Source organism: Prinia subflava, chromosome 5 (assembly GCF_021018805.1).
Source record: "Prinia subflava isolate CZ2003 ecotype Zambia chromosome 5, Cam_Psub_1.2, whole genome shotgun sequence".
In the NCBI taxonomy this organism is placed as follows: domain Eukaryota; kingdom Metazoa; phylum Chordata; class Aves; order Passeriformes; family Cisticolidae; genus Prinia; species Prinia subflava.
Window position 1 is genome coordinate 5,886,555 of NC_086251.1, and position 26,504 is coordinate 5,913,058.

The 26,504-nt window shown below is 50.0% G+C and overlaps 1 protein-coding gene and 2 long non-coding RNA genes across 5 annotated transcripts; 2 read left to right on the forward strand and 1 right to left on the reverse strand.

Moving 5' to 3' along the window:
• Positions 1-1,263: 1,263 nt before the first annotated feature.
• CDHR5 (cadherin related family member 5) lies at positions 1,264-13,835 on the forward strand. The gene is made up of 15 exons (XM_063397299.1): positions 1,264-1,342; positions 1,531-1,706; positions 2,182-2,184; positions 2,672-2,722; positions 3,057-3,149; positions 3,270-3,368; positions 4,529-4,639; positions 4,970-5,146; positions 5,506-5,596; positions 6,768-6,865; positions 7,193-7,399; positions 7,910-8,026; positions 8,537-8,609; positions 10,546-10,706; positions 11,550-13,835. Exons 1-15 carry the CDS (start codon positions 1,264-1,266, stop codon positions 12,135-12,137), a joined length of 2,124 nt encoding a protein of 707 aa, XP_063253369.1. The 3' UTR covers positions 12,138-13,835.
• A 3,418-nt stretch (positions 13,836-17,253) lies between these two features.
• On the forward strand, positions 17,254-21,131 carry LOC134550879 (uncharacterized). Of its 3 annotated transcripts, XR_010080467.1 has the most exons (5): positions 17,254-17,313; positions 17,976-18,059; positions 19,070-19,160; positions 20,134-20,233; positions 21,007-21,131. It is a non-coding gene; the product is annotated as an uncharacterized LOC134550879 (long non-coding RNA). The 3 variants fall into 3 exon arrangements; XR_010080466.1 differs by lacking the exon at positions 17,254-17,313 and having other exon boundaries at positions 17,690-18,059; positions 20,117-20,233; XR_010080465.1 differs by lacking the exon at positions 17,254-17,313 and having other exon boundaries at positions 17,695-18,059.
• On the reverse strand, positions 20,968-24,571 carry LOC134550880 (uncharacterized). Its single transcript, XR_010080468.1, has 2 exons — positions 22,316-24,571; positions 20,968-21,755 (listed from the first exon to the last, which is right to left on the reverse strand). It is a non-coding gene; the product is annotated as an uncharacterized LOC134550880 (long non-coding RNA).
• Between the last annotated feature and the right edge of the window lie 1,933 nt (positions 24,572-26,504).

Consider the following 26,504-nt stretch of genomic DNA (forward strand, 5'->3'; position numbering starts at 1 on the left):
AGTGCCTACAGTGCAGCTGTGCACAGAGTCAGAGCTCCGTGTAGCAGGAACAAAGCCACATGTCAGGTCTTATGGCAAAGAAATGTTCCGAGAGCTCCACAACAGAGATACTCACTGTAAAAGTTGTTTCCTCTCCATTCTGCCCCTGGAGTTGGTGGCCCAGTTTTGTCAGAGTCAATTTAATGAGGTTTATGTGCTGTCCCTGTGCCACACAGGCAGATTGCCCCCCTTTCATGGAACAGCCATGCCAGCTTTCCTGTAAAACAAATAGATTTTGGAGAGTAGCTCTAAAATAAGGATCTTCAGCTGCAATCCCATGCTGTGCTGTACAGACCTGCCCAGCCCATCTTGCTCCATCAGTTTTCACCATCTATGATGGACCTGAAAAAGGAGCTGTTCCCACTCAAAGGCACACCTAAGCACCATTCCCTTGCTGAGGAGCTGAGGCAGTTGTTCATTTTGATCCATAGGAAGTCTCTGCTAGGAAAGATTCCTCCTGGGATACTTTTGGAAGGAGTGTGGACAGCCTGGATTTCATTAAGCTGCTAATAACCACCTGGCTGAGGTGCAGCATCTGAGAACTTCCTGAAATCAGAAAGAAATTTAAAAGATCAGTGACAGCAGAGGTCCTCTGAAAACTTCAGGAAGCTGCTGAGATTCAAATAGTTGAAGATTCCCTGGTGTGGAATCTCCTGGAAGGAGATTCTGGGAAGCATCTCTACAAGGAGCAGCCACCAGTAGAAGGAAATATGTTTTCCCTACAAAGTTGCTGGGCATTCCCTGGACTGCAGGTGAGCCTTGTCACTGCTGGGATCCACTTGCTCACCTTCTGGGATACAGACCCCATCTCTGGCACACCAGAAATCAAATTTTCCCCCTTCCCTGTGGGAGAGACTTTAGTACACAAGCAGCTTCCTAAGTATCAGCCCTTGTCCTTCATGCTCAGCTGGGCAAGGGCTTGGCTCTGAATCCTGAACTGCTTCAAATGTATCCTTGTTGCCATAGTGAGTTTAGGGTAAGAAAGATCCAGGGAAAAAAAAGAAGCAGCAAGGATTTATGTGTCATCGTGTTCCACGGGTGGTAAATCCTTCAATAAGTCATCCAATGGGGCAAAGAGGCAAAGGTTGAACCACGGGAGTCCACAGCCAGCCGGTGTTTCCCGATGCCATAAAGCGGTGAACGCACACAAGGGCACAGGGCAGAACAGGGAGAAGATCAGCTTAGGGGGAAAAAGGGATTTTTTTCAGCAGCTGGCAGCTGACAATGGCTATTCCTCACTGGCTCCTCATGTCTGTGCTCCTTCTGCTGCCCCTCTTGGCACAGGTTTCGGCACAGGAACCAGGTAAGCTCTTTCACCAGGCCCATGTCTCTGAGGAATGTCTCCCGTGGGAGGGGTAGCCCTGTTACAGGTGGGAGGTTGCTATGCTCCAAGACACCTTTGCTCCACAGCTTGTGACCACAGCCCTCACTCAGCTCCTTCACAATGTGAATCCTTGGGTAATTTTGCATCTTATTTGTGTGTTTTTCCAGGATGTTCTGTCAATAACAGCAAACCAAGCGTTCCTGAAAATAAGTGTCCTTATGTGGTGACTACCATCCACGTGCAGCCAGGTTTCACCCTAACAATTGATCCCAGTTTCCCTGATAGCCAATTCTTCACCATTGAGGGCTCCGAGCTGCAGCTGACAAAGTGTGTGGACTATGAGGTAAGCCTTTAGCTGGCAGGCTGCAAAGATGGGTGGATAATGCTGGGCTGCAATGAGTTTGCACCTAGAGTCTTGGGCTTCCAGGGATTCTTAACCTGTTTCTAAAGGAAATAAGTTATTTCAGTTGTGTGAGTTTGGGAGCTTACAAAAAAAGATGGAGAGAAACCATTTATAAGGGCCTAGAATCACAGGGTAAGGAGGAGTGACTTAAAACTGCCAGATGGCATGGTTAGGTGGGATATTGGGAAGAAATTCTTCCCTCTGAGGGTGGTGAGGACCTGGCACAGGTTGCTCAGAGAAGCTGTGGCTGTTCCATCCCTGGAAGTGTCCAAGGTCAGGCTTAATGGGGCTTGGAGCAACCTGGGATAGTGAAAAGTGACCCTGCCTATGGCAGGGGGTTGGAATGAGACAAGCTTTAAGGTCCTTTCCAACCCAAATCATTCTGGGATTCTGTCATCTGGTGTGAAGCAAAAAGGCAGTATAAAAGGTCATTGTGTTCACTTAGGTTGCTGCTAAATTATTTTAGCTCCCTGGAATGGTCTGTATACAGACACAGGCATCCTTATGTTCCCTTTCAATGTAAAAACCCACTTTTACTTGAACAAAAAACAACCAGAATTAACACCCCGCAGGTGCCACTGTACTTGCTGCATAGAATGTTTCTGATTTATTCAATTTTAAAAGAAATCTGTTTGAATTCACCTGAGATGAGAGATAATGGCAGATAAGCTCTGCCAACCTTACAGGAATTGCAGGGAGAGCACCAGGAAGATGGGGCTGCTTTGATATCATCATAAACAACATTCCAGCATTAAGGAAAGAAAGGAAAATTAGATACATCTGAAAATAAAATAAAGCCCAGCAGCATTTCTGATCCGGCAAAGCACAAATTTGGCTCATTTGCTTTAGCCAGAGTTTGTATTCTTGGGCTGCTTCTACTGTGAGTGGCTTTGTTTCTCATGCAGAAAGACCCCGTGCTGCTGCTGTACCTGACCTGCAAGGATCCTGCTGGCCAGGTGAGTGCTCTCCCACCACTGAGCCCTGGGACAAGGCACTACAGGCAGCACCTGCTTCCCTCTGCTCTTCCTAATCCTCTCTCTGGGATGGGCAGATAGCCCTCTCTTTGTGGACAGGCGTCCTGTTCTCACAGCCTCAGAGAGCACCAAGGCTCTGCCAGTGGGGAGGAGGTGGCAGCAGAGCCCACAGTCCTGCCCCAGGATGTGAGCTGGCTGCAAACGCCAGCCCTATCCACCCCCATGCTCACACCATCCCCTCTGGTCACTCTGCAAAGCAGGATCGGCCCCAACAGTCTGTTTTTGTCCTTGATTCTTTGATTTGCCCATTCTGCAGAGCGATTCCTTGGAAATCCTGGTCACCATTCTGAACGAGAACGACAACAGCCCCGTGTTTGCACAGCCAAACCTCAGCAGGGATGTCCCAGAGGTAAGGGGGTTTTGGAAGGTAAGAGGGCACTGCCCACTGGGTGCTGTGGGACTGAGGAAGGGTCAGCAGGGAGAGGACTTAAATCCCTTTCACACAGACAAGAACTATGTGTTTTTCCAGGACACAAAAGTGGACACAGCCATTGTAGCCCGTGAAGAAGTAAGTGCTAGTGATGCTGACCTGGACACCATCTACTATGAACTCACCACCACAGTGCAGGTGAGCATCTGTGGGGACAAACAGTAGCTCTGGAGAAGCTGGATTCAGAAAAGCCCCAGTTTTGAGGAGAAGGTCACTGAATTTAGCTCTCTCAACTTTTACAAAACCCAAACATTGATTTGGTTAGCAGAACATGGCCATCAATGCTGCAGGTATTGAATTCTCTTCTGGCTCACACTTTTAATGCAGTGTACAGATTAAACTTTCATCTAGGATACTCAGAGCCGTAATGACTCAGGGAAGGCTTGTTGGCATGATCTGTAAACATATCTGGGGACCTTTGTACCCCAGGGAGCTCAGAATTGCACTGAGCCTGATGGGAAAAGGAGCCTTCGCCCCAACTGCAACAGCAGCACAGGACATGGATTGTGCACACAGTTAAACCAACGCCAGCCTAGGGCACAAGGGCTGGCTGTGAACTAAAATCAAAAGGAAATTCAAGAGAAAAACCAAATGTATTTTTGCATTTTTGAGAAGCATTGTGGAGAGAGCGGACAGTGCCTCCGTTACATTTATATCCTCAGGGAATTTAAGTTTCTGTGAACAGAAACCAACAGTTTTTCAGCTCTGGGATCAGACTTTGCATTCACATTGGTGTCAATCCAGAGGTATTTAGAAATTCAGAGGCATAAGATTAAAGGAGAACCAAAGCCAGTGCAGAAGGTTATAGAGTAAAATGCAACACATGATACTTCAACTCAGCTTTACAGCTTCTTTCAAAGTCCAGCAGTGTTAGGCTAAGGTGGGTGATCCTGCCAGCTCTCAAACATCTTTGATCATCTGATCATCTCTGACCTTTTTTTGTACATGGAAGTGAGATTGTTTGGGTACTAGGGATCCAAAATCAAGGGTTGTTGGCAACTTGCTAAATGTAGGAAATAAATGAGGTGATAGATTTCATCCAGAAGCTGCTGAGCAGGTGGGCAGTTAAAGCAGGAGATCTGGGAGAGGAAATTCATTCACAATAACAAACCTTTCTGACAAGCCAGACAACTCCAGTGTGCAGTACCAAAGGTTAAGTAGATCAGACATTCCCACAGTGCTCCTCATCCAGGACCTCAGGATTAAAGGTCCAGTTGGGATGACACAGACAGCAATCAGCAGGATTTGGAATGTCTGTGATTGACTCCATTCCAGGATTTTTCCTTTTCCCTTGCCAGGACACAGATGGTTATTTCGCCATAAGAGGAGTCAATAACCCAGAAATTTATTTACAAAAAGCATTGGACTACGACAAGTTTCATTCAACAACGTTGCTCTTGTATGCAAGGGTAAGTGGCTTGGGAAGAACAGAGTGCCTCGTTTGCCTGGTCCCTCTTACCTGAAGGATGACTGGATGAAACATCTCTGGGATAACAGGAGAGAGGGTGGGGACTGGTTGGGGGTGCATTCAGAGCAACCCTTCCCTCTCCTTAATTCCAGTGGGCTGCAGTCAGCCCACCTTTGTCAGCAGAACAGGATAACCTACTGCTTTAGCTACTCTCACATAAATTGCTAATTAAACAGAATGGAGTGACAATGGCTAAAGGGCCCCAGGCCACTGGGCCCTTGTTTTGGCAGTGAACCTTGTGTCTCACGATTGTGCTTTGCCTTGGGGGCAGGACAGGCCTGTGGCCAGCCCCGACCCCACCAACACGGCCACAGCAACCATAAGCATCACCATCGAGCAGAGTGACACCCGGGCTCCCTGGTTCCTGCCCTGCAGCCGGCTCCACAATGACTCCAGCGTCTGCATCAGCAGCCCCTACTCCGGCAGGGTCAACATTTCCGAGATGTCGGTGAGCAGGAGGGCTCAGGCAGCATCCCCGGTGCTGCTCCTAGTGGGAAGCACTGAACCATTTCCATGAGCTTTCCATGCGCTGGTCTCCAGTATGACACACATGGTTCAGCAGAAGAGGGAGCCTTCACCATCCCCCCACCCCAAGCAGCACCTCTACTCCTACAGCACATCGCAGGAGAGGCAAGAGCTGGAACACCAGCTCAAGGCTGTCTCACCCCCACCCTGTCACAGACACCTCCCAGCAATAAATCCCATTGTGGCCAGGCAGAGCCACAGGATGTGCACAGGGCTGGCAGAGCTCCAGTCACCGATCTGATCCGGGACTGTGGTGTGTGATTGTTTGCCTTGTTGCTGCAGATGGACCCGCTGCTCCTGGAGCCAGGCCCCATCCATGCTGTTGACCCTGACTACACCATCAATGACAGGATCGTGTACAGCATTGTTGGGGGTGAGTTGACCTTGTCACCTTCCACAAGGGACATGGCTCGTGTCTCCGGTGCTACCTGCCAAGAGCACTTGAGGGAGGGCCTGGGATTTGCCCCTCTGTTTCTGTCACAGAAACGTAACTAGAGCCACAAAGCATTGTTGATTAAGTAGAAGAATCAGACTGTACAGAGAGAAGAAAAAAAAGGATTAAAGTCTCACAGATCGATCTCAATTAAACCTGCTTCAAAAATACTTTGGTTTTTTGTGAGATGAGACATGTTTTATCTTTAAGCTTTTAGATACAATTTTATCAATCTAGTCATGCTACTTTCATGCAATCTTTGAACTGAACCTAAAATTCCCACATTTTCAGCCTAATTTCTATTAATTGCCCAGAATTTTGTTTCTATTCCCGCAGCACATTGCCTCTATCTCATCTGCCCTGTTTTAGTCTTGATTCCAAAAGGATCAAGGCAAAAGTCATACTGGTGAGGTGGAGTATTCCTCTCCCTTTATCTATTATGCCTCATGGCACCACAGTTGTGAATATCCTCCTGATATCAAATGTATTCAAGAACATTAAATTCCACCGGTATTTGGATGGTGTGTGGCCTTCCTCCGCACAGTCAGTGACTCAGATCCTTGTCAACAGAAAGCCCACAGTATCTCAGGGTGAGGAAGAGAACTAAAAAAATCTGCTTATCTTACAACATAGGTACTTTTATGATTCCCACACAGAGGTAGGAATCTGATTTCTACCTGTACATAAATACAAGGTTTGTATCTAGAATCCCTTTGTAATCAGGAGAGAGAAATTAGCATTTCCAGAGAAGACCAAGAACTGAATGGAGATTTTCAGTCCTCAAATTGCACCAGAGGCTCTGGGCATTTATGATACTTTAGACTGGTAATCTGTGGGCCTAGGCATTGGAAAAGCAAAGCTTTGTTGTCCTACCTCATTTAATTGGGTTCACATACATCTAATGTGTCCCTCTGCATCCCTGGCCAGCACTGCTGGTCTTTGGAGCAGCAAGGAAGGCTAAGAAAACAGCATTTTTCCTTGGGTAAATGGTATTTTCCCAAGGAAAATTCCTTGAGGGTATTTTCACAAAGATGTGGAAGAATGGGTCTGTGAGCTCTGGATCATTTTATGAAGGACTCTGATGGTTGAAGGGTCTTTCCATTTTCTCTAGGGAATACAGGTGAAGTGTTCTCAGTGGATGCAGACACAGGGAATCTAACCATGAACAAAATAGTGACTTCCCCAGATTCCTTTCTGTTGCAAGTTATGGTAAGTGATGACATTACAGTCAACTACCCAGCACAGCTGGATTTCCAAGAAACAGCAGCCTGGGTGTGACAGGAGCCAGTGACCTCAAAAATTACTCCGTTCCTCCCTTTTGAAGGGCCCACTGCTTGACATGTGTCTTGCACTAACCCATATGTGAAGCTCCTGCAGCAGTTAAGAGTTTCCCCTCAGGTGTGGGTGGTGACAGCAAAGGAACTTCACCCTGGGCACTTTCTGCTGAGTTGGGAATTGCAAGGGGCTTCAGATGGAGCCCATCCTTTTGTGTCTCATTGGGGCAAAAGTCTGGCATCTCTCTCTCTTTCTCTCCAGGCCACCCAGGTCAGCAACATAAGGAAATACTCTGTAGCCACTGTAGAGATCAAGGTAATCAATAAAAGCAATTTTCCACCCTACTTTGAGAAGAGAGTCTACAACGGGACGGTGTTTGTTGGGCTGCCCCGGAGAAGCTTCGTCTACCAAGCAGGAGATCCTTCCACCCCCCTGGTGATAACGGCAATGGATCAGGATTTCCCTGATGTAAGAAACTAAAAGTGCTCTGTGTTCTGTCTCACTGCTTCAGGCTTAAAGCAGGATCGGGAAACATGAGGAAGGGGAGGTGGGGAGAGCCAAACACATGTTGTCCTCTGGAGTCCCATGTTATATTCCCTTGGAAATTCCACAGATACCAGAAGCGCTGATGGTGTGGTGTAATGGGGAAAAGCTGCTGGCTCCCCTCTTCCAAAGCCAGTCCCACATAGATCACTTGCATAGGTGTGTTTTGCTTGGGCAAGTACTGAAGTTGCCAACACAAGCTGTGTTAAGACTTGGGATTTCTTTTTTTTATGTTTTTGTCATACATTCTTGGCCTCTGAGCAACAGGGTGAACGAGTTGAGTTCAGCCTTCCTCACCTGCTCAGCCCAGGTTTATTTATTACTCTCCATACCTGCTCGTGTCTCAGGTGTTTTGGACAAATCTTGCCATGTGGTTGTTGGGAAGATGCATGTGAAGCACAGTGTGGTTTGATCACCCACTCTCTGGCCTTTCAGAAAGTCAACCCAAACATCAAGTACTACCTCAAAAACAGCACCGATTTCATCGCGACCAGGGACGGGCTCGTCCTGACCAACACGGTGCTGGAGTCCCCAGGAACTGTGACCATCCAGGTAGGGCAGCTTTCGTGGGTATTTTGTCAGGGACGTGGAAAGAAGGAGGAATTCAAATCCTGTTTTTGCTTGGGTCAAAGGAAGCAGTCAATAACTTTAGACTTGTAAGAAACTGGATGTTCCCTTTGTCCACGTGCCTGCCTAAGGCTTGCCTGGCACAGTGCCGTGCCCTGTGGAGCTGTCTGAACTGAACACAGCACTGCTGGAGCTCCACGGGCAGGCACAGAGAGGTGCCAACACCTGCTGCTCCTGCCCCACGCTGCCTCAGAACCACTGCTCTGCCCTGCTGGGAACTGGACACAGAGCAGGGATCTGGTGCAGCTCATCCACCCCCAGGGCAGGGAATCTCCAGAGCTCTCATTCTCCCCTGACCAGGCTGTCCAGCCACAGTGAATGGCTGTGGTGAGGATAGGGACTAGGTGCCTTCTCCTCAAAGCTCCCCCCACAGGCGTTGAGAGTGAGCTGGAGATCTGGGAGTCCCTGAACCATCTCTTTCCCATGTTCCCTTAGGCTGTTGGAAAAGATGTGTTGAGCCTGCAGGAGGCAAGCACCATAATTGTGGTGGAGGTCACCCTTGCCACAGGTATGCTGGGAGGGAGTGTCTCTGTTTTCTGCTCTGGGGAGTCTTTTCTATTTCTGTGGCAAACTGATGGGTCACCTGCTGAAGTCTGTGGGCCTGGGCTAAGGCCAATCCCAACCCTACAGGAGGTTCTGTGGTGGCTTTAAGAGGGAAAATACCCCAACAGCATCCTCACAGCGTAGTCACCACATGCCTCAAAAAGCCTCCTAAGACTTTAAGTGGTGCTGTGTATTGGAGTGTCTTTTCTTGTTGTTCCAAAGCTAAACCTGGGGTTTGTTCATGCTGGGAAATAACCCAGGATGTCTTATCATGACAAAGGAGACCTCGACACATCATTGCTCCTTTTTAGCCAAACACAGAGAAAACTGCAATGTTCTTTCCTGTCTTTGGCAGAATAGAGCTGGCACACCCAAAGCCAGGCTTGCCCATGGTCCAAGGCATTTCTACTCAGGTCAGGATCTTTTACACCAGGATTTTATGGTCTTACAGCAGAAACAGCCCATGAGTAATGAGAGACATGAGGCTTCATATGTCACCCTCCAGCTACTGCTGAACCTTGTTGATGTAAAAACAGCTCACACTTCCATACTGCTGAGAAATGACTCAACTAGGATTGAAGTTCATGAAACTTCTTCTGCTTTGAGTTAAGATGAACTGATAGCAATGAATTTTTATCTCAGGATGGGCAGACAATGCCCAGACTCCACTGGATTCTACACGATGATATGAGATGGAAGTTCCATCAGTTCACCCTCTCATCACCACCAATGTGGGGTGGGAAAAACAAGTGGGCTCCTGAGTATAAGCTTGGATTCCCTTAAGGAAGTGTCACTTCACAGCTAAAAGTCACTGAAACCCCATTTAAGGGCACATAAAACAGAGCATAAAACTAGTCCATTAGTGAGCTCACAGAGTTACAAATGTTCCAAGCATGTACCAACACTTCTGGGCAACTTTGAAATGTTGCCCTTGCTGCTTAAGCCACACAAAGCAATGCAGAATTACACAGCTCTGTGACTCTCTGTGGGCTGTGGCTCCCCAGCAGACAGGATTAAGCAGCAAAAATTCACGGAGGTCCTAAATCCTTGCCAAGGTGTTAATGATAAACTGAGGGCAGGATCCAATACAGAGGGAATACTCCAATGCCATTACCATAAACGGGTCAGCAGGAGAACAAAACTTTGGTTCATTAATCATTAATGAGAGTCATTTACACTGCAAAATGAAGCTGGGAAACTTAAAGAATCCCACCAGCAGCAGCAAGCGAAGCTGAGGATGGCAGTGTCTTTTCAGTCTGGTGTTCCTGATAGCTGACACCGACCAGTGGCTGGAAGCAGAGGCTGCCCCTGAGCAGACTGGGCAATATTGCTATAGCTGCAAAAGGGCAGGAAAGGTTTCCTTGTCCTGGGGACTTTCTAATGCTTTTCCCATTTCCTATTCTGCTTCTTTGTTTGTAATTTTGATGTGCTCATCTGTATTGGAGGGGATGTTCCAGATGAAAAGAAGCTTTGCATTTTCACACACATGTACAATCAAAGCTCATTTTTGCATTCAGGTGTAAAAGGGTGAAGTGGGAAAGTCAAAGAACTAAATGGCTTTACTCCATGTAGCATCTTCTTGCCTGATGCAGTCAGGTATTTATTAATTTAGTTAAATCATGGGGTAAAAGTCACTGTCCTGTAAATGGCTGCTATTTCCACTTCATGGAATTTATTGGAAATTACAATGTTCTGTGTAATAAAAAAAGAAGCCCTCTGCTTTTAGGACAGAAAAAAAAGATTTTCTGTGGTATCAGATATATTGCTGTTACATTCTGCAGCACAGTATGCTTCCTTGCCTTTCAAAAATTGGTTGGAGCTTCTCCCACAGGGAAGAGTTGTGTTGGAAAATGCTGCCTGCCAGTTTTAAGCTTTGAAACACTGGTTTGTTTTCCTCACAGCTGTAACCCCTTCTGACAAGATGTACTCTGCTCAGGACATGGCTGTCTTAGGGGGCACATTAGCAGCACTTCTGTTAATTGCCTTAGTCTTCCTTGGAGTGCTGGTATGGAAGTCCAGTAGATGGTATGAAAAACCTGTCAAACACCTGATGAAGAAAAAGGTCAGTGCCTGGTCTGTACCTCAACTTCTAAGAGTTAGAAAGTGGGATCTGAGGAAGCTTTGAAGTATGGATGGGCTGCCCAAGTACCACACATTTGTGTCAGGGTGGTGAATCACTCCCAAGACGAAGTTTGCAGAGGTGACATCACTTTGGTGGTGTTTGCTGCTGTTCTTTCTGCCCCTGAGGCTGGAGCTGTGTGGTGGATCATGAGCAGACATGGTAAGGAGAGCACCACAGCTCCATGGAGCAGAAAGTCTCGAATAAATGTGGCACACATCAGGGATGGTCTCTGAAAAACACCTGTCTGTGGCATAAACCACTGTTCATCCTCCATAGTCAAAGGGGAGGAGAGTCCCTTCATATCTGATCCCAGAGCCTGGGCTCAGACACTTGTCTGCACCTGAGCTATTTAATTTTGGACCCCTCAGGTCCCTGGCAGATTGGTCATTGGTAAGTTTAGGGTGTAATTTGCCTGACCAGAGGTTGTGTGCCATAAGCTGGGCCCTCCAGGAGCCTAGACCTGAGTGCAGAGCACATAGCTCAGGTGGGTAACAAAAGTTCTTCACCCTGAGGGAGGGAAACCCCACTGCAGAATGGGGTGGGTACAAACCACCGCATGTGCAGTGCTGGTGCTCAGCCCTCCTGGAGAACAAGCCCATTTATCTGAGAAAACTCCAGAAATGGAGCCAATAGAAAATGTCTCTTCCAGGGATCTGCATCTTTCCCTGGCTTCAAATAGCTCTAACTGCAAACCAAGCTGGACTTTCCTGAGCAGGAGCTCAGTCACTGCAGCCACCTCTTCGCTCTTGCCCCCCATTTCTTTTCCTGTCTCTCCTCCTCTAGCTCTCCAAGGAAATCTCTGAGGGTCACCAGAATAAGTATTACCAGGAAGATGAACAGCCAGATGTGAGCAGCAAGCAGCATGAGACATCAGAAACCAACAGAGTCCAGGCAGAGACTCCTGTGCCAGAGCAGCCAGCACCTGCCTTGCACTCCTCTAGTGCAGAGGAAATGGAGAGCCTTCCAAAGGGCTCCATAGCTTCCACTGTCATCTTTGACCAGGACGAGAAAGAGGAAGAAAAGGAAGAGGCTGGACAGGAGAAAGAAGTGAAGTCAATCCTCAAAACAGACAGGCACGGGGCAGATGATGGCTACAAAGCTGTGTGGTTTAAGACTGACGTGGACCCCGAGGCTGGAGAGAGGGTTGAAGTGATTGAGGACAATGCAGCAGATGATGATGATGATGATGGTGATGACAGTGACCAAGATCTGCGGAAGAATGAGGAAGAGGAGGAAGAAGGTTCTGACACAGACAGTCACCACCAAGGGCTGGGAGTGTCCTTTGCCTCAGAGAGCTCGTCACCCCCAGCAGCAGAGGTGACAGTCAACATGTCCCACACAGATGCAGGAACAGATGACTCTGAGTTATAACTGAAATTTGGTACATACCCCCAAAAATGGGGCAATCTCAGCTTCTCGGCTGACATGAAGCCCATCTTTCTACTCAGGGGGAAAACTGGAATGCAGAAGGGTGAGGTTATCTGTCCTGCTTCTCTGAATACAGCAAACAAGGCCAGAAGATATTATAGCTAATTTAACCCTTTAGTGAGACCTTGGAATATCACTTGGGATTTTCAGGGTGAAGCTTTTAGTTTTTCTACCTCCCTGCCTGTTCCCCCTGGGTCCCTTGACATGGCCTTTCCTGAAGTGGCTGCAGGTACAGCAGAGCTGACCTGGCCTGGCAGCAGCAAGCCCAGCTCGCAGGAGCAGCTGAGTTGCACAGTCCAGTGTTGTTTGGCTCTTCCCTTTGGGGTGTTGCAGCAGGGTGTCAGCAGGTCTCTCTGACCCTGCAGGTGCTCCCGTGACCATGCAGGGGCTGACTTCAGGGCTTGGCTCCGCTCTGTTCTCCCAGCACAAGCAGCTGGAATGTGCCACCAGGCCCTTGTCCTGCCAGCCAGGAGGTTCCATGCTCGGGACCTGCTGTCTCCTTTGTCACTGGTAAACAAGGACTGATCACATGTTCTTTACTGAATGATTTTTCATCAATTTTCTATATCATAAACCCACTAATTGTGCAGTACTTTAGCTGTCTATCTGCTATCGGTCAGGCAAAAGAGCTCCTGAGATATTGTCTTCAAGTGACAAGTCATCACTGTTTCCAGGTAGCAGAAGGAAGGAAATATTTGATGCTCTTGTCTAGGTTTGCACCTCCCATCAACCAATCTTTTCCCCCAGCTGGCAGCCAAAATCTGGGCTGGTTTCCTCCAGCTAAAAGCATAGCTGTGTCCATTTGCATCTTCTGATTATCAGCACAAGATTTGTGCTGCTCCTGGAGAAAGAAACCAAAGAGTGACTGCTGGGATCTGCAGGAACATCAGAGCACATGGTGATTCCCAGGGAGGCTTTTCTCCTCTGGGGCCATACATGTCCCTGTCCCAGTGTTCCTGCCCTCAGTCCTGCGCTCCTGTCTCTGAGGAATGCTGCCCTGGCCTCCTGGACTTCAGGAGCTGTGTTTGTGCTCAAAGTCAAGCCCAGGGCCTGGGAAGCTTTTCCTACTTCCTGCAGCAAAGCTGTTTGGCCAGCAATTACAGTGTGGTAGTGGAGGGTGGGCAGTGTGCCCAGTGTTTGCCACATAAGGACTCCCTCCAGCAGCTCTGGGATATGTCCAGGAAGCATTTCCCACAGGACAGAGAGAGCTCTGGCAGCTGCTCACTGCCAGCCCAACACCTCTGGCCACCAGCAGGGCTGAGGGTCGAGCCTGCCTGCCCCCCGTGCTGGTGCTGCTCGTTGGAGGGTTGCTGATGTGGGCACAAGCTGGAGTGCTTCTCCTCTGCTGGGTTTCCTTGGTGTCTGTGCCATGTGTGGTTCCTGCCAGTGCCGTGCTGTCTGCCTGCTGCTGTGTACTCTGGATTTCTGCTGATTTCACACTGATTATGAGCTCCCTGTGACTGCAACCTGTTTTCACCTCTTGGGGCTTTACTTCTCCTCACCAGGGTGCTTCCCATGCTCTTGGCATGGGACTGGTCCCATCAAACCAGTCTTTGTTTCCTCTCAGATCTCATCAGTGCGTACAGCCATGGGATTTGGTATTTTTCAGGGTTATGGGTGTTTAATTTCAAAGGAGGTGATGTTTGGTAAATGTTGTGTCTGTTGAAGCGGTGGTTGTTGTGAGATGAAGCACAACAGCACAAGAATAAAACTTGGCAGCAGGCAGAGCTCAGCTATTGCCTGTTAAAGCTTCCAGATCCTGTGTTCTTGACTCCTGTCTTTTTTGGAAAGAAATGAAGAAAAATGTGTAAGGAACAAGAAGAAAATGTAACCTTTTAAGTTCAAGTCCATGTGAGCTTGCACTCCATCTGTTTGGGCTGGTTTATCTGCTGAGGCTGGGAAGAGTGACAGAGTTTTTGCATCCTTGTACAACAAATGCATTAATTCATAAACATCTGCTTAAGACAGAAAAATGTGCTGATAGAAATGTTTTTAGAAAATTGGATCAGCTTAAGTGTCTAAGTGCTTTGAAGATTGCATCCTTACACTCCCAAAGACATTCAAGTTCTTTTAGAAGTTCAACTCTCAGGTAGATACAAGAAATCTCTTTCACCCCATTGCTAGTCAAGCTTTGTTTTTATTTCTGTACCAAATATTTTTTTTTAATATTTGTAATGCAGAGCTATAAAAAGCTGGTCAGCAAATCTGCAGGATGAAAAAGAGCAGTTTCAGTGTGGCCATGGTAAGTGTGGATTTGAAGGGAGAGGATCCTAGCTGCTTTCCAGCTTTGAGCACCCTCTCCTGATGTAACACAGACCTGGCATGTGCCTGTTTCACCTTCATTATGGCCTCTAGAAGGAAAAGAAGCCTCTCAGCTGCCAGGGGAAACCCTAAAGCTGAACTGAAACCAGCAGGTGCAAGCAGGGAATTGAAAAAATCAAGTAAATACAGTAAATTTTGCCTGCAGAAAGTAACAGACACAGACTGAAAAATTCCCAGGTGTCTGAAAATTAATTTCTGCTCAAATTCTGTCCCCATTTAGAACTGAATAACCTCACGGATTTCATCAGGTGTCATTGGGGTAACTGACAGCAAATGCATCCTTCTGCTTTTTTTTCTTCTGAGAGAAAAATGCTTCGGGCACATGGCTTGCTAGGGTGTGGAGGACACTTGTTGGTTTAGTTTTGAAGGGATGGAAGAGAACTGGAGACCTTTCTCTTTGTATGCAGGATAGCACAATGATCTAGCATTTATAAACTTCTAAACAGTCAGAGATAAAAGACCTGTTTTAACCTGGTTCCCCTGAGATATTGAGCAGCCTTAGCTCCAAAAGGGATTCTTTTTCCTTCGAAAAAAGAAGTCAATTCGATTTCATTCCGGTTCGTGCAATTTATTTTTTTATGACTTGGTTGCTGAGTCCTCATGGAAATAAAGCTGACCTCAGCAGTAAATGGAATTTTAAAGAAACAGGATCAACTCTATCAAACAAGTTTTAAGCAAATTATGGCCTTTCCTTTTTATAAACACATCTTTTATCCAGTCAACAATAACAGCGGTTCACCATCAAATTCCAAGGAACAAATTTTGAGCTGTAACAACTGAGACAGCAGAAACAACCCACTGGTAGTACTGGGATAGAAATTGTCTTCCTGGGCACTTTTTGCACAGGGAGGTTGCTGTAATGAAGGACAGAGATGGGAGTGTCAGGCTTCCCCTTGATTTGTGTAAGTTGAGATAAATATTTGTATGATAAGCCTTGATGGAATAGCTGAAACATGTAAGAGACCATATTATACTTGTGTTCTGCTTGGATTTATACATCTCTATGGATGTGTTATGGGTTTTATAGTAGCATAAGTACCCTAACTGTTCAGGTGTAAAAGTAACAGATTTCTTAGGGACGTGCAAGGCCATGTATCCCTTCTAGGCCCCTCACGAGCTTCTTGCCCATGTGATGGAGAAACAACCACCCATCAACACCACGGTCACACTTTGTCTCTCCCATACTTACAAAAGCTTCATGAGTCACACAAAGGCCTTCAGAGTCTGTGAGTTAAGGGCAGCTGTGAAGAAACAAAACATCCCTTTTTGCTCATCCAGTTGTCTTTATGAGAAATAGCTCCAAATAACAGCAGGCAGTGAATGTGTCACTGCAGATTCCAAAAAAAACATTGAAAGGGAGATCATCACTCGTGCTTCCACCACCAGGTGAGACAAGAGGTGATCACATCCCAGGAACCTGGGTTGGGAATGTTTTATGGAATTGGCTATATTACTTATTTCTTAAGCAATTACTGCAATTAAGATACACAGTGAGGAGGAAGCATTGCTGCCCTGCTGGACTGGGAAATCCAAGTGCAATTCCCTGGAGAGGTTGAGGGGATGGGGAGCTGAGCCTCAGCCTGGGTTTTGCAGCAGGAATTTGGTGAGGAGGGGAGAGGGGGGATCCCCCAAACCTGGTTAAAGCCGGTTCTGCTGGGTTTGGGTGCCCCCACCCCAAAAAAGGATCCCGGTTCAAGGGGACTTGAGGAAGCAGCGGGATGTGCTGGGGGGGCTGTGCTGGAAGCCCCAACCCCTGGTCAGGGATGGTGTGCAGGGACAGGGACAGGGACACGGCAGAGGGGCTGTGCTGGGACCCCCAAATTCCAGCCAGGAGCGCTGGGAAGTGTCAGCTCCATGGGGACACGGCAGAGGGGCTGTGCTGGGACCCCCAAATTCCAGCCAGGAACACTGGGCACTGCTAGGCCTTTGGGACACTGCCTGATGAAGAGAGATTTCCCATTCTGTTCTCTCAAGCTCAGCACTTGGCAGCTCATTAGCGCCCCACGGCTTCAAATCCCATGGGAAGAGCTGGAATCCCAGCCGATCATACAGAAACCAGTCCGGGAGAAGAAATGAGCTATTCCACAGATTTATTTTTTCCAATGCGTTTGTAATTTAAGGCAGACCCCCCCCCCCCCCACCCCTGACTCCATATCCTTTAGCTTTGGGCTTTCTCCACAGTTCTCTGCCCTAGCTACACAAAATACTAAAAATAAATAAAATAAAATAAAATAAAATAAAATAAAATAAAATAAAATAAAATAAAATAAAATAAAATAAAATAAAATAAAATAAAATAAAATAAAATAAAATAAAATAAAATAAAATAAAATAAAAAGCTCTGGCGCTGCGGGGACCTGGGGCGGCTTGGCGGCTTATGGGGGCCCGGGAGCCGCAGCCGGAGCCGGAGCGGCAGCGCCGGGCTCCGCCCCAGGGCCCGTCCCGGAGCGGCTCCTCCCGCCAGCGGCGATCCCGGTCCCCATCCCAGCCCCAATCCCGCCCCGGTCCTCCGGGCCCGGGACCCCCAGAGACAGCGGCAGGGCCCGGAGCCGACGCCCCGGTGCCGGTGCCGGTGGCAGCCCCGGTCCGGCCCAGGTGAGAGGGGCGGGGCCGGGAGCGATGGCCCCGCCCCCATCCCGGGCAGGGCGGGGCGGGGCCCAGGGCGGGGCCGGGGCTGCCTCGGGGGCGGGGCCCGGGCCCGGCTCAGGTGCGCGGGGCCCCAGCGCGGCTGCGCGGGGCGGGGCCGAGGGGATTTAATCCCCGGGAATCGCTCCCGCCCCCATTTGCTCCCTCAGAGGTTGGTGTAGTTGGCCCGGGTCAGGCTATCCCGGCGTGGTCCAGAAGAGCCCCCCCCATGTCCTCCCCAGCTCCTTTTCCCCCCTTTTTCTCCTGCCCTTATACTCCTCCTTCGCCTCCCCCTTATCTCTGCTTTCCTACCCCTCCAGTTCCTTTCTCCCTCCCACCCTGCCCTTCCTCTCCCCCCTCGCCAGCCTTCTGCACCATCTCTCCCTCCTACCTCGCACATCCCTGGTGCCCCCTCTTCCCCCTCTACCCCTCCTCTGTTCATCATCCCTCTCCCTCCCGCTCCCCCACCCACCCCAACCCACCTTATCCCGCTATCCTTCGTCTCTCCCCCTGATCCTCTCCCTCTTTCCCCCGCAGCCGCGGGGCTCGTGGCACCGGAGAATAAAGCCCAGAGAGCCGGGGCTCCACACGGGGCCGGGCTCGTCGGGTCCCCCTGTGCGGTTCTCAAGGAGTGCCCGGCACCACCGGCGCTCCGGTTCCCCCCACATCACCCTGGGGGCTCCCCGGGGGGGTCAGGGAGGGCCCCTCCTCAGGAGGGGTTCCTGGGAGCAGGCAGTGGGTTGGGGTGGGATAGGTGCTGATCATACCGTGGACTAATGGAGTGATTGGAAGGGATCACAAAAAATGTCTGGACTCTCTCGTCCCATCGCACAGCAAAAACACGTCCTAAACTGCCTCCTCACCCTCATGGACTGGCAGTGACTGTTTGGAGCTCTGGTAGGAGCACCTGGAGACCAGGTAAGAACAGCAGTGGGATTTTTTTGGCTGCTGCTGGATGGGGTTTTCTCTTTTCAAGATGTTCCTCTGATTGATGCTTTCACAGTAGTTTGCTGGGGCTTGCTTGCTTGAGGGTAGTTCCAAGAATTTTGAAGTAGTTGGAAAGGAGTGAGAAAAAAATGTGAACCTGATTAATTTCTAGTAATTCCGAACTGCTCCTACAACACCGGTCTGGGGGAAAGCTGGAGAAAGGATCAAGATGCAGAGGAACAAGAATTGTAAACCCCCGTGGATTTCTGACTGAGCAAACCTTCCAGTAGTCTCAGTACATCTCTCTGAGACACTCTGGGATCATAAGGTTTTCCAGGAAAGCAAAACAAGGGCAGAGATGAGGGAATAGGCTTCCACTCAATTAATAATGATTTGATGACTGTAGGAATGATTCTTGTATGTTTGACGCTCCCCTTTTTATTCCCGGAATAATTTTAAATGATTCTTTAAACAAATCGTTTAAATTTGGGGATTTGAATTTGAGAGGAAGTGGTGCAAAAGTTCATGGAATCCCCAAATGGTTTGAGTGGGAAGGGTCCTTAAGGCTCATTTAATTTCATCCCCTGCCATTCCATCCTCTAGCCCGGGGTGCTCCAAGCCCATCCAGCCTGGCCTTGGACGCTTGCAGGGCTGGAGCAGCCACGATTTCCCTGGGTTTATGGGCACAGGAGGGAATTCCCAGCAGGAGCTGAGCCGTTCCCTTTGCTGTGCCCAGCCCAGCAGGGCTTTGGGAGGCAGAGGATGTGGGACAGGAGCTTTGCCCACAGCCTCGGGGCAGTCTGTGATGTCCCAGCCCAGCAGAGCCAACGTTTGTGGTTTCCCATCCCGTTCGAGGAGATGCCAGGGCAGGAACAGGAGTGGGCGTGGAGCAGGGGTGGCACCAGGCAGAGGGGGGAGCGTGCAGAGGGCGCCTCCAGCCCGTCCCTGCTGCCCAGGTTTGGGGTGAGCAGGCTGGGACTGTCCCTGTGCTTGCTCTGCAGGGGGAGGAGGCAGCCGTGCCCAGGAGGAAGAGGAGGAGGAGTGGGAGGATGGAGACAGCGGCCACCAAAGGCTGGGGAGGCACAGCTCCAGGTAGGAGACGCTGCCTTCCAAGGAGAGGGACTCGTGTGTCCCGTTGGAATTTGGGGGTGAGGCCAATGGAACAAAGAGTTTGATTCCAGTTTCTTATTCGGGCGAGGCTGTTTAAAACAGCACAAGGTAGCAGAGAGCTGGAGTAATTTCCTAGGAGGGAACTTGACTTGGAAGCTGCAATCCAATGATTTGTCCACATTTATTTTATCTCCCCCATGGAGGCACCTCAAGAAGCAGAGGTGAGGTGTTCCTGACAAAAGAACATCCAGAGTTATCAGTGGTAGAGGCCTTAAAATTCAAGTGTGAGTGGAGGTGCCATTAGGACACTTCCAATTCCTGAGTATTTGAATGGAATTTAAATGAGATATCCAAATCCTGACAAGCTTTTATGAACAAGCCTCTGCAAGTGTTTTACAGCCAGGGAGGGAGACAAGAGTCTGGAGTCTGTCCCCAAAAACTGCCTGCTGAGTTGTTTGACCAGGCATAGGAAATTTGTGTATTCCCTGGGGCTGTCCTTGTGGAGAAAGGTTTATTTGTGTGCCCTGGGTTCATTCAGTGTCTGTTCAAAATGATGGAAAGGGATTTCATTGCAAGGCCAGAGGTGCCAAATGCTGTCCCCAGGCGGGGCTCAGAGCCAGCCCTGTGGGAAGGGGTTTAATGCCCATTGTCCCAATCCCTCAGGCAGCAGCACTGGAGCCCTGGAGCCAAACCTGCCCGAGGTGCTGAGTGCTGGCAGGAGGCAAATCCAGGGATTGGACAGGGAGAGTTTGCACTGCTCCTGCAATCCCAGAGCTGGAGCTGTGCTGCAGAGCTCCCAGGAGATGCTGCCTCACTCAAACCTCCTTTAAAGCTCAGCATCGCTCCTGCTCCCTTGGAATTATTGTTGCTTCCCTCGTTGCTCTTTCCCAATAATGGTTTGATCATTATTGTAAATTCCCACTCCATGTCTTGCACAGCCCTTTGCTTTCCCCAGGTGGTGCTTTAGGAAAGGCCCTCCAGCCTGGGAAGGAGCTTTTGGCCCCAGACACATTCCCAGTCCCCAGGAGCAGCAGGACCTGGGCTGTCCCCAGCAGGTGAGGCAGAGGGGCCTTTCCTTCCTTCCCTGCTGCACTTTGGCTTTTGAGGGGTGTCTGGGGGTCTGAGGGAGAAGTTCTTTGTCATTCCAGGGCAGAATTAGCCCTGGTCCCACTAATAGCAGGAGGAATCATTTTATCCTTCTTTTTGGATACACATTTTGTGCTTTCTCTCTGCTGCTGACACCGTGTGGTGAAGCAGCAGCTCCCAACCTTGTCAGGGCTGCTCCCTGGAATAATTTTGATTTGTGAAACCCTGAATTCCCTGCTGGAATCCCAGTCACAGCCCCAGATCAATGTGCAGTTGAAGGTCTCCCAGCCTGACCAGGACAATTTCCTGTCTCTGGACACAGAAAATGGGGGAAAACTCAGACTGGGCTGGAGGCAGAATCCAGACTGGGGCAGTGAGGCAGCGAGCTCAGCCCAGGCTGGGGTTGGCCCAGGGCTGTTCCCTGTTGGATGGCACCGTGTGGAACAGATCCTTCTCTTCCTTTGTCCAAAGTCTGATGGCAAAGGATGGAATAACTCACAAGTGGGGCCTGGAGTGAAAATGGGTCTGTTCAAATTAGGTAAAGAATGCTGTTTGAAAAAAATCAGCTTATCAGCTTTTTTTTTGTATGAAAAAAGTAGGGGAAAGGTTGAAAAGGGGCACTTTTATTTGGTGTCACCTCTCACTTTTTATGGATAAAACCCTATAGTGAGCAATCAGAACACAAGTAGGAAAGCCAGGAGCCTTTGAGTGGACTTCATTTCCATTTTCTCCTCTCTTTCAGGACAGGAAAACCCACTTAACTCATCCCATCCTTGCCCAAAGCTTTGGTGTTTGAGCAGCCAAATCCAATGGGCACAGACCGGTCAGCCTGCCCTGGAGGGCCCCTGGGCCTGCCCGTGGTGTGGGGTGAGTGCCCAGCTGTCCCCAGAGTGTCCCAAAGCCAGAGGGCTCTGCCCTGGTTCCAGGCTGTCCTTGCCCTGCTCCCTGCAGTCCCCAAGGCCTGAGGCACAGAGAGAGCCCTGCCCAAAGGGCCTTTGGCTCCTGTCAGGAATGTGGGGGCAGCCCCGGGAGCAGCTGCAGGTGAGAGCTGGGGCAGTGTCTGAGCCTGAGCCAGCTCAGGGCAGGGTTTGCCTGTGGGGGTTGGCCCCACACGCTGAGTTCACCCAGGATCAGGGGGACAGATGCTGCATTTTGGGCACCCTGAGAGTTTCTGTCCCCCTGGAGATTTCCTGCTGGGCTGTGGCAGCGCAGGGAGCAGAATGAAACCTGCACCTCCCGTGGGCATTGCTGGCCTTTGTCCCTGCTGTGCCACCAGAGCCTGGGAATTGCTGCTGTCACTGCCACTGCCACCCCTGGGGCTGTGTCCTCCTGCAGCCCCTGCCAGCCCCACGCACAGCTCCAGGGGTGCCTCTGGGCCGTGTTGGGAGTGTTTGCTGGGAATGGGCCCCAGCCCTGGAGGATCCTTTTGTTCCAGAGCAGACAGAAAGAGCTTTGGGGCTTGTCAGCTTCAGAGTTTGATTGCAGCAGTCCCTGAAAGGAAGAATGGCAGTGAAGTTGGTCAGAGTGGTGCTTTCAGAGCCCACCTGGCAGTGTTTGCTTTGTGCTGGAGGCTGTTGTGCATTTGCACTGCAGGGAATGAATGTCCCTTCCCAATTCAGCCCAGCAGATCCCAAAGGCTTTTCCAGGAGTATTTATCCTTCACTTCCCTTTGTGATAATCTCCACCCTGCCATGAGCCATTCCTTGATCTCTCCTGGAGAAAACCCCACTGCAGAGGCAGTTTGCAAAGGAGCCCCGAGCTGTGTTTGGAGCAGGGAGTGCTGAGAGCTGCGTCTGCCTGTGCTGCCCCAGCCTGGCAACATCCACAGGGAACAGCCTGGGCAGGTGGGATTGATGGAGCAAAATCCCTGCAGGGAAGAGGCTTTCTCCTGTGAACTTTGGCAATCAGCTCATTTCCCCCAGGAAGCATCACTGACAGCAGCATGAATGACAAGACCTGTGCCCACTGCTCAGGATTCACCAGCCAAGATCAAGAGCAAAGGTTGGTTTGGGTCTGAGGACTTGAAATAACTTGGAAACAGAAGAAATCACCTTTTTCTTCTTCCTTCCTTTCTTTCAGATGCTGGAATTGCCTCTGTGGATGTGCACTGAGCTCTCACTGCAGGGGACTGCCAGGCCTCAATGGCTGTGAGTTCATGTTCTTCTCACTGGGAAATTGGAAATAATTATTAATTATTAATTGCAGAAATGTTTTCTGAAACCTCTCCCCTTTCCTGGTAGATCTTGTCTTTCTGCCTTGGAATTTACAGCTGTTCCCTGCTGTCATTTGCCTGAATTCCTTGCAGCTCCTAACTGGGAAAGCCTGGGATAACTTAGAAGGGACAGAGGTGACATTTTTGGCTGAAAACCTGAGGCAGTTGAGAGGGGACACAAGAACTGTTTGTGCAGGAAAATGTGAGGGGATGTGGAGGGGAGCGAGGGGGCATCTTTGAGGGAAAAGCTGAGATGATGTTTAGGGGAAAGAGTGAACATTTTTGGAGTAGAAAAGAGTTAATCAATATTGTACCAGGAGAAAAATGTTGGGGGTAAAACTTGATATATTCTATAGGGGACAGAATGAATATTTTGGAGTAAAAATGAGGTACTCAGTAGTAGACAAGTAAGGGAAATTTTGGAGGCAAAACTTGAAAAAATGTCAAGAGTAGAAAATGAACACTTTGAGGCAAAAATGGGGTGATGAGTGCTGAGCATGTAGGGAAAATTTGGGGGCTTAATCTGAGCTAATTTCTAGAAAAGAACATGAACATACTGAGGTAATGTGAAAGGATCAGTTGTGGGCAGATGGAGAAAATTTGAGGTAAAAAATTATATGAGAAAAATCTGTAGAGTGATCATTTTGAAGTAAAAATGAGGTACAGAATGGACAGTTCGAGGGGTAAATCTTGACAAAAGCCACATGGTAGAAAGTAAATATTGAAGGAAAAATAAGGGAATCAATATAGGGGAATTTGGGGGGGACAAAACTTGAAATAATCTAAAGGTTGAGAATGAATATTTTAGGTAAAAATGAGGTAATAAGTTGTGGAGAGCTAAGGGAAATTTTAGGGGTTAAACTCGAGATAATCTCTAGGGAGAGAGGGAACACTGACATCAACTGAGGCAGTCACTGGGGGTAGGCAAGGAAATTTTGGGGGTAAAACTTGGGAAGATCCTTAGGGCAGAGAATGAAGATACTGAGGTAGAAACAAAGTGATCAGGAATCAACATTAGGTAGAATTTGGGGGGCAAACCCTGAGGTAATTAAGTAGGAACAATAAGTGTTTTGGGAAGAAAAATCAGACATAATTTGCAGGGGACAGAATGAACATTTTGGGGATGAGAGACATAACCTGTGTGGTTTTGGTTTTAAAATGTAATTAGTATACAGGGGACAAAATGGACATTTTGGTAATAAAATCTGAGTCAGTCTGTAGAGGAAAAAAACGGATATTTTGGGGTAAAAAGGAGGTAGGTAATCAGTATGGGGCAGGTAGGGAAAACTGACTGAGTAAAATGTGAGATTATCTCTAAGAGAGAGCAGGAACTGAGGTAACCTGAGGGAATTGCTGTGGACAGGTGGGTAAATCTGGGGATAAAACTTGTGGGAATGTCCAAAGTAGAAAATTAATATTTTGAAGTAAAAATGAGGTACTGAGAGGTGGTAGAGAAAAATTCAGGGGTAAAATCTGAGATGATTTGTAGCAGAGAGAATGCCCTTCATGGGGTAAAGTGAGCTAATCAGTTACAGACAGATAGGGAAATCATTGGGGAGGAAAATTGAAAACATCCATAGAGTAAAGAATGAAAATACCAAGGTGGAAATGGGGTAATAGGTAGTGGACAGGTACGGAAAAAATTTAGGGTAAATCTTGTGGTAATCTCCAGAGTAGAGAAAGAATGCTTGTTAAAAATGATTGGCTGCTGAAATTTCCCAGCCCAGGGGCTTTGGCTGGCAGGGCAGCACAGAGATTGTTCCCAGGGTGGGGCCCAGATTTGGGGTTCAGTATCAGCTTTGCTAGTTTATAGGAATTATACCCACAGCCCAACACCACCTGCTGAATTCCCACTGGAATAACCTCCCAGTGCCTCCTGGAGTGTGGATATTCCCATGCAGAGCTGCCATTGAACACCAGCTGTGCCAGGAACCAGCAGAGGTCCCCAGGAAGCTCAACAGGATCAGGACAAGGACAGATTTCTATTTCATACTATTGGCTATTTATAACCCTCATCCCCCAGCCAAATGTTTCTCCCCCAAAATTTTCCATCTGCCTACTACTTATAACCTTATTTTTACCTCGAAATGTTCATTCTACAGATGTCCCTGGGGCCCTTGGCAGAGCTCGCTGGGATTCAGCAGTGCCACCCCTGAGCTGGGCTCAGCTGATGTTCTCCAGCAGGAGGAGGCGCTGGCCGGACACGCTCCCTGTGCTGGGGCAGCCCCTGTGCCACGGGAGGACATCTCTGCCTGCAGGGGCTGCTGAGCTCATTCCAGAGCCTCGGGAGGGGCCTCTGGGAGTTCCTTTCCCTCAGGAAAGGGCTGCACATCCCTGCCTTCAGGGCACCTGCACTGGGACCCACCTGGGAAAGCTTCCCAGCAGTTCTGCAGCTCCAGCTGGCTCCCTGAGAGTCTCCAACCTTATTCCAGACGAATTTCTCTGACTCTGACCTTTCATTTCAAGGCATCTCCGAGGGCATTGCTTGGGATTCAGTTTCTGGGAGGGAAATTCCCTTGGCTTTCGCCCTGCTGCTGGAGGATGTCCCCAGGCTGGAAGGGAAGGGACTGGGGCTGGCTGGGACATACCTGGTGGGGGTGTGGGAGCTCCAGGAGGTGGCACCGGGAATTGCTGTCTGAGCTCCTCTGCAAACCCAACGTGCCGACATTCCCAGGCATTCCAGCTGTTCCTGGGGGTGTTTTTGGGATGTCAGTGGGCTCTGTCCGGGCTGCAGCATCTCCGGGTGCCTGTTGAGAGCAGCCCCGGGCAGCCCTTGGTCCGTGTCCATCCCGGCGCTGCCCGGGCATCCCAGCGCCCCTCCCTGGGCTGTGTTTGGCCGCTGCTGCCACGGGCGGGACACTGAGGCACAGCTCCTCCCCTGCCAACACCGAGGACAGGAGGGGCTGCTTCCCTTCCCGGGGCTCCGGCCTCCTCCAGCCCCGCGTTCCCGGCCAGCCGGGACACCCGGAGGGAGCACCAAGGAACGTTCCTGGCAGGAGCAGGAGTCCCCCAGGGCTCCCTGCAGCTCTGGGCAGAGCAGCAGCCCCGGCCTCAGCCCCACCCTGATTTTGGGCTGGGAACACTGACCTGCAGCAAAGGCCCCTCTGCAGGCAGGAGCAGCCCTGGCACTCTCCAGAAGAACTCTGGCCACGGAGCACGGGAACCCTCAGGGCTTGTGCTGCTCCTTTCTCCCTGGAAAGGGAAAGGGCTGAGCAGCTCTACAGCCATCAGGGAACTGCTGGAAGAGACAGGAAATCAGAGTTATGGGAAGAGTTTTGTGCTGTCACACAACTGTTCACCTGTGTTGTTCCATGGTCAGGTGTGGCCATGGAGCTCTGCCCTATGGACATCCCAGGGGCTGCTGTGGGAAGCAGTGTGAGCATAAAAGAGGGAGCTGCACTGGCATGGGAATTCCCTGGCTGGCATTTGGCACTCCCATCGCAGCCAGGACATTGCCATGACCCGAGATTGGCTTGGGTGGAGCAGGGTGCTGAAAATGCCCGGGCTGGGGGTTCAGTCCCCAGATGAGCCATTCACATAAGGGTTCAACTTGGTGCTCCTTTTGTGTCCCTTTGCACTCCGGATATCTTATGCACTGGAAATAAAGAGTAAACAGTTTCCACTGGCTTTTGAAACGCAGAGGTTTTTTCATTGGAGAGTGCGAGCCACCAAGACAGTACGGGAAAGGAGGGAGAGCATCAGGCCTCCCCCAGCAGGTGTGCCAGAGGAGCGGCCCGAGCCCCGGTACGGCCCCGGTCCCGCCCCGGGCACGGTCGGAGCAGCAGCGGCAGCGCCGGGCTCGGCCCCAGCGCCCGGCCCGGAGCGGCTCCTCCGGCCCGCGGCGCTGCGGCCGCGCTCGTTCCGGGGGCGGCGGGCGGGAGCCCCCGGGGGTGCGGGCCCGGGGAGCGGCGGCGGGCCCGGGGCGGCTCCGCGCAGGGGCCGCGGGGCGCTCGGGGCGGGGCCGGGCCCGGGGCGCTCCGCGGGCGGGAGGAGCCGCTGCGGGGCCGGCCCTGCCCGGCAGGGGGCGC

What these genes read in the sequence shown, in the direction of transcription:
- CDHR5 (XM_063397299.1), top strand. Translation starts at nt 1,264, where the DNA reads ATGGCTATTCCTCACTGGCTCCTCATGTCTGTGCTCCTTCTGCTGCCC. An exon ending in CAGGAACTGTGACCATCCAG is followed by an intron (nt 8,027 to 8,536) that starts GTAGGGCAGCTT and finishes ATGTTCCCTTAG; the next exon opens with GCTGTTGGAAAAGATGTGTT. An exon ending in GGAGGTCACCCTTGCCACAG is followed by an intron (nt 8,610 to 10,545) that starts GTATGCTGGGAG and finishes TTTTCCTCACAG; the next exon opens with CTGTAACCCCTTCTGACAAG.